The sequence below is a fragment of the Oratosquilla oratoria genome, chromosome 21, assembly GCF_046742065.1.
Source record: "Oratosquilla oratoria isolate Oo_2021 chromosome 21, ASM4674206v1, whole genome shotgun sequence".
Lineage (NCBI taxonomy): Eukaryota > Metazoa > Arthropoda > Malacostraca > Stomatopoda > Squillidae > Oratosquilla > Oratosquilla oratoria.
In genome coordinates, this window is record NC_134797.1 from 25712448 (window position 1) to 25719626 (window position 7179).

The 7179-nt window shown below is 38.0% G+C and overlaps 1 protein-coding gene across 1 annotated transcript in view; it reads left to right on the top strand.

The window, feature by feature from the left end:
* LOC143036620 (uncharacterized) overlaps window positions 1-6652 on the top strand; it is an 8087-nt gene extending 1435 nt beyond the window's left edge. The window contains exons 2-3 of the mRNA XM_076204181.1: window positions 4607-4753; window positions 5988-6652. Coding sequence (XP_076060296.1) covers window positions 4607-4753; window positions 5988-6613 — 773 coding nt within the window. The 3' untranslated portion in view covers window positions 6614-6652. The remainder of the gene's footprint in view (window positions 1-4606; window positions 4754-5987) is intronic.
* The last annotated feature ends 527 nt before the right edge of the window (window positions 6653-7179 follow it).

Consider the following 7179-nt stretch of genomic DNA (forward strand, 5'->3'; position numbering starts at 1 on the left):
ACTGCCCTGGGTCAGAAGCAGTGTCGCAAGACACAGCACATCCACAGCAAGGCCGCTTCATTAAATCGGCGACCCCTAGAGAAAAAAAAAAAAAAAATGTGGACGAAGGATTGGCTTAAGATAAGGCACGAATTCACCCACGACGTTTATGTCCAATCACTGCCACACAGTCATTCATATTTGTGCAAACGTCATGATTGACGGTTAGATATCAAACCATGTTGGAGCATCTTCAATCATTTGCGCAATACTTCAACCATGCCCACACACTATGGATATGCTTGTGCAATCATGATTGATAGTGTATGGGGGCTTTTAGGAGAACATTCATGTTTCTTTTTTTCTAGTACTTATTCGAATGGCAGGGTTGGTTCTTCCTTCTCCTGATTAAGCTCACGGCACATTAGTTTGCTTAAGCCTACTGTTTCTAGCTTATATTAAGTACTTGAGGGCGGTGGCGTCTTTGTGATTTTTCCCTGGCTAAGGACAGGCAATTTGTATGCAGATAAATGGGGTCCACCATTCGTCTTCCCATTGTCTGCTCTTTGCCAAAACAAAACATACAAAGTAGACTCTAAAACAAATTTGGTTATTAAGGCAGCACTTCATTTATCGAGGTGGCACTCAGGGCTATCATTCTGTTTTGTTCGGACAGAGCTGGGAGAGCAAATTTTGTGCCATATCTTCCCGTGCAGCTTTGCACGGCCGTTCCCATTATGTTGGTACGCCTGATTTGTGTCAGGTAATGGTAGTGGAATTCTATCTTGCGACACAGTAGTACCGCATTTTGTGTAAATTGCATAGTTCACTCCAGGTGCCCATATTGCTCTACAAGAGAAGGTGGTCTGTATTTATTTGATTGATTTTGTGTTGGTCCATTAGTATGTCGTTTCGTTGATGTATGAGGGCGATATTGATCACGAAATTCCATTTAAAGAAGCTGAACCATGACTTTCAGCTTTGTTGGGAAATGTGTGTGTGTTGAAATTGTGTCAATTTGGTAATAAAATGTGGTGTTGTTAGTAAATAATCTAATTGCTAAGAAGCATATTTCGGAAGTATTTTCCCCTCAGAATGAACAGTTTACATGCCTGAAGTTCCTCTGAGCTTTACAAACTCACCTGTTTACTAAGATACTCGTATAATCTTAAACATCACAACTGGGATATTCAAACCCTTACGGCTCATTGTAAATAGAGTTTCTCAAAATTTCGTATTTTCTCTAGGTAAGAATGATAAAAGACAACGGCCAAGGAATAAAGAAAAAGAAAAAACATAAGAAATCGTAAGATCAGATGTTACCGTTCTTCAGAGATCAAACGGGACTGGGTGAAATGTATCTTGATGTTCCGTTTTTAAAAGCCGGCGGTTCGTAGGTAAAAGAAAAAAGTCTAAGCAGTATAATTCAAGTCGAACGGAAGAAGAAATTAAAAGATTACTTGACTATAGTCTGCGCTTCAAGGAATTCGTTCAGGGTGTCGCATAAGTCGTGATCTCTCCATTCTGCCAAATACATGCCCCCCCCTCTCTCTCCCTTATTTTCTATCTATGTGCTATTTTATGCACCTAAGTCTCTGTCACTTTGCATTCCTTGATAATGTCTTAAATAGAAGAAAACGTTCGGACTAAGTTTCTTATTTCCCATTTGTTTTTCTGCAAATTATTTTCATGTGTGTCTTGTGAATTACTGCAAAAAATGTGTATATGTATATATAATATATATATATATATATGTATATATATATATATATATATATATATATATATATATATTCAGAATATATAAAATTAAACGCACTCACAATTTTAGATAGCACATAGATGGGAAATAAGGAATATACTAATGTTGATTTAGTACGGCGTATGTCACACTCTGAACAGACACCTTGGAGCAAAGAACAAATGACCTGATTTAGTTGTACAATAAAGATATAAAATTCTTTTGCGACTTCCGTGGTCTAAATCAGAAGTTCCCATTCATTTCTCAGTTCTTTTCCCAATTTAACATGGCACCTCAAGCGTGATACCCCTATTAATAAAGTAAATGTTGACAAATATATATGGATTAGAACACTAAATCTTTATTGTCTTTCAGCATTTTACATCCCTATTGACTCCTGTCAAATTCAAGAACACTATCATCAACCAATGTGATGGATGGAGTCTACTTCATTGTCCCATAAAAGTGATATATTATCCCCCAGAGGTTAATTTACTACAGTTTGGGAACCATTGATCTAGATGGACAGCAAAGTGACCTGTTTCTGAAGAAAATTAACGGCAAAGAAGGAGGGATACAAAATGACAGCAGGCAGGAAAACACCGAAAAGAAAAAAAGGAAAAAATATATACGTGTATATATATATATATATATATATATATATATATATATATATATATATATATATATATATATATATATATATACATATATATATATATATATATTATTTAAGACAAATGAGAGAGAATTGGATGGGGAAGGGCAAACGATTATGTGTTGGGAATAGAGTTTATTGCCCTAACACTACTAACGTCTACAGATGAATTTACTGACTCAACTACGGTCTTCGACGAGTAAAGCTCTTGATAAAATTCTTCTACTCTTTTTACCATTCTGTCTCTGCAGTTAATGATTTCTCCATTTCTATCTTTCAAACATATCATTTGCTGTCTTCCTAAAACATGTCTGCGCTCGATCCCTTTAATACTTTTACCTTTCCGAATAGTTTCTTCTATTTCATCCATGTTTCTCTTTCTTTTCTCTGATCTTTGCCTTCGAACCTATTTTAATTTCTAATTGAAATTTCCTATTATCATCCTTAACCTTTGCAAGGCTGATTTTGTTCCTTAACACTAGTTTATTTCTCTCGGCTCTGAAACTGAATTTGGCTGTGCAACCTACCACTCTATGGTCACTACCTATGTTGACTTTATTTATGACCGTAACATTGGTAACGCTCTTGCTCTCATCTCCTAATATGAAGTCTACTTCGTTCTTTGTTGTTCTATATGGACTTCTCCAGGTCCATTTACGACCTACACACTTTTGGAAGAAAGTGTTCATTATCCTCATGTTGTAGTTTTCCGCAAAATTGACTAACATCTCGCCTCTGTCATTTCTTTCACCTACTCCAAACTTCCCAACGCATGACTTATCCCCCATCTTCTTCCCCACTTTAGCATTAAAATCGCCTATTACCAACGTGTACTTACTTTTTTCTTGATCCATTACCTGACTTAAATCATCATAGAATAACTCAATTTCATCGTATGAGCTCTGTGAAGTTGGTGCATAAACCTGAACTATTTTTAGAGTGTACCTTTTACACAACCTAATCACAATCCAAGCTACCCTGTCTGATAAACTACTGAACTTGACTACGTTACCAGCAACCTCTCGGTTTATCAAGAATCCTACTCCACTAGATCTTTCTTTGTCCTTACCTCTATAGTAGAATAGGTGGCGACCATCTTGTAATTGTATCAGCTTCCGCTCTTCGGACTTCGCTCACTCCTACGATGTCCCACTTGATGTTGTCTCCAGCCTTTGGTTTTCTGAGAGAGTTCTTACGTTGTAAATATAGATCTTCATTTTCTTCATGTTGTTTAATGTCAAAGACTTGGATTTGCTTGGACAGTGCTTACATTCGGTGGCACACTGCCCATAAGCATACGAGGCAATGCGGCTGGACCTTAGGAGACGATGATCCAACAGGAACGCCCAGTTTTCTTTTGGTTGTGCTGTTCATGGTTGCTATGAAGGGTGTTTTTGGCAGTAATCTCACCTTCGTGCCAACTGGTTTCTGGTGAGATATTTCTCTGGTGTCACCTTATTCATTATATTCGGTGAAGCCCTATATCTATAGGGTGCCCAATGGTCCACGCCATCATTATGACGGTACCCCATATATATCTATGAGGAATTTCCCTGTTCGCCATCATGGACGTACCAGTTAGCAGTGGGTCCTGCGACTGTGTGTGTGTGTGAGCTGCTCTTTGCCTGATCTTTCTTACACAACCTGTTCGATATGGGTGACATAGCTCTTGTAATCATTAAGATTCTAAAGCCTATCCACCACGTCATGGTGTCAACTCTCGGTTAGCTTAATATTACTATCAAAATATCACTTTATCAGAAATAAAAGTTTTTCGCAAGGTAGCAGCTTCAGTGATCGACGGGTTGTTAAACACCAATTCAAATGGTCTCCAGCAAAGAAAAAAAAATTCTTGTTGATTTTATGCCTTGTCAACAATTCTGATGTGCGTAGTTGTTAAAAAAATAACCTTTTTGTGTATTTTAATCATCTTTGAAAAGATGAGCTAAATCAAATTCGAGTAATTTCCGGCAAAAATTAATGCTATAATCGTTGAAAACGCATCAAAATAAACAGGAAAAAACATTTCTGGAGGTCGTGAGTCATATTGTACGGAAAACAATTTTAAATGTATATATATATATATTTTTTTTTTTTACTGAAATTACAGAAGATTTGAATAGCATCTATCCCATCCCACAATTTTACACTATCGATTTACCTACCCAAGAAATGCTTCTTCAACAACTGTGTTTATTGACTGAGTGAAGCGAACGCCTATTTTTCAGGTGAGCCGATGGAGTGCATGAAACGGTGTGTGTTCGCATGGAGGAATAAGTGTGGTTCATTCGTTATCAACTGGAAAATGAAAACCTGTTACATAAACAAAGGAACTAGATGCGACTACCCACAGAAGGAACTGATGTATATCTCAGGTAAATATATCGTCATATTCCAGTGTCTAACTAGTTCAGTGAACGAAATTTTTTAAGCGTGTCGTCGATCAAGAGAAAGAACGTAGTTTCCTTCCTCTTAGACAAGTGCTTAAAGATTCATCTTGTTACAATGACAGGGAAAGATGTTATTCGTCGTAAATTCTTAAAACAAAAATAAAAATAAATAAATAAACACCCAGTAGTTAACAAAGGTACATTAAAAAACAGTGACAGACACAGGTAAGAAAAAAAATGGTGAAAAAATGTCGAGAAGATTATCATACCAATTACTGCACTACCATTGACAGTGTTAAAGTCGGTATTGCTAAGCAACGCTCTCAGCTTACCTCAAATCAAAGTTCTTCTTTCTCGGGTTTTATTGTATTTTCATTATCTAATGTTGTAATGACACTGGAGTTCATTCTTATAAGTATTATTCTCCCAACACTGCAGAGAGCTGTTATGAGTCAGGAATTTTTCTATATCCAGTGCTAAAATTTCATAGTGATATCTCTCAGCTGTTATTATAAGCAATTCGAAATCTAATACTAAATGAATGTTTTTCTAACTCCTTCCTGACTAATTCCTACAAACTTTATCCTACCTTCTATATAGCCTTTGTTATAATTTTATTATCTTTTTGTATCCATTTAGTAGCGTACATCCTACGGCTGAATTTCCTTTTGTGCTTGTCCATCTCATTTCTTTATATTTCTATACTTATTTTTCTTTTTTTTATTAGATTATTTTTTACAATGATCTATACCCATACCCAATTTACTGACTTCTTGGCTTTCAATGTTATTCCCAGTAAATATCTCTTTATCGTTGCCACTGTTCTTCTTAGTCTTCACTGGGTTATTATTACTTTTTTCAAACTTCATGGCCACAGATCTTAGCTGATTAATTTCCATATAAAAACACAATATATCTTTATTTCTTTAATTATTTACCTATTCAATTAACAATCTATTCGTTTACTCATTTCTCTATTTATCAATTCTCATTTTTTCTGGTCGAAACTAACCCTGCTGCACAGCGGAACATGACGTAGAGGCCTTACTTTGTGAATCAGCGGCCAAGCACAAAGGGTAAAACTATGGGGCAGGTCCACAAATCTTCTTATCTAATATATATGATCCACGTTCTTCACTAACCCCACCCGCCCATCCCTTGCACAATGGGGGAAATGTTGTTAACGTTCCTGACTTGACGTTCTTCGCTTTCCTGGCAGGTGTCACGACATACGAATTGAGGTCAAGCGACACGAATCCGGGCAAGGATCTGTGTTTCCGGGATTGCCTTGTCACCACTCCTGAAGGCTGCCACTCCTGCGGTAGACCGAACTGCCAGGGGAAGAAATGTGACAAATGCAGTAGGAATTGCTGGGATCTGCAGCCTCGCATCACAGGGAGAGCCAATTTGTGGCAAACACTCAAGCGTAGTCACATGTCTCAGTGCCAGGACGACTGGCAGCTGGTATGGGAAGGGGAACGCCTGAACAAAACTAGCTACGTCAAGGACATGACTCTCCAGCTTCAACTTGTCATCAAATATGAAACCAGTGAAGAAAAGAAAACTTCGCTCTTCGAAACGGCGACTTTCGGCGATGAGGGGATGCTCAGCGTGGGGGATTACGTTGGAGGAAAAGCAGGGAATTACTGGGGCGCGCCATTCGCCGACAAACGCTTCCTTCCTCTCGAACCGGACAACAGTGGACAGTTCTCTAATGATACCGGCGCGGACCAGTCGCTTGACATCTTCTCCAAGGAAGGTTTCAAGTGGGAAATCGGAGACTCAGCCTATGATGACCTTGCAATTAAAAGTATTCAGTTCTGGGTTCGACCCGTTGATCTTTGAAGTATTGCCTAAATGTGCCACACATACACATTCCTTTGAAGAAACTTAGAGCAAAACTGGTCAGAAATAAACACGGAACTAGATCCGTGTATTCTTTTTCCACCTACCTCACGTGCGCAACTTTTCTTATATATTTGTATGCTCGAGTCACATATACATAAAATTTTGCGTTCAACCAATCTCCACTATGATAGTACAACTGGAAGTATACAAACGCGGGAAAGTATTTGTACAACACTGAATGGGTCCCAGTGATTAGAGATACATTTTAACAACCACAATGCACTTTAATTCTAAGCCATCAAAGGCCGACATGCAGAAATTAAAATGCGGTACTGCCAAGGACTCGAACCCAGCATCCACATGACAAGTGCCGTAGTAACTTACCAACTAGGCTATCAATTACCGCATTTCAATTTCTGTATGTCGGTGAGTCAAGTAGAGAAGAAAAGGTAAAAGGCGCAGATAGACAGATATTAACGGAAGAGGAGGCGATAAGGGACAGATGGCGGAGTATTTTAGAGAACTGTTGAATGTGGAGGATAATAGGGATTGATTGATAGTAG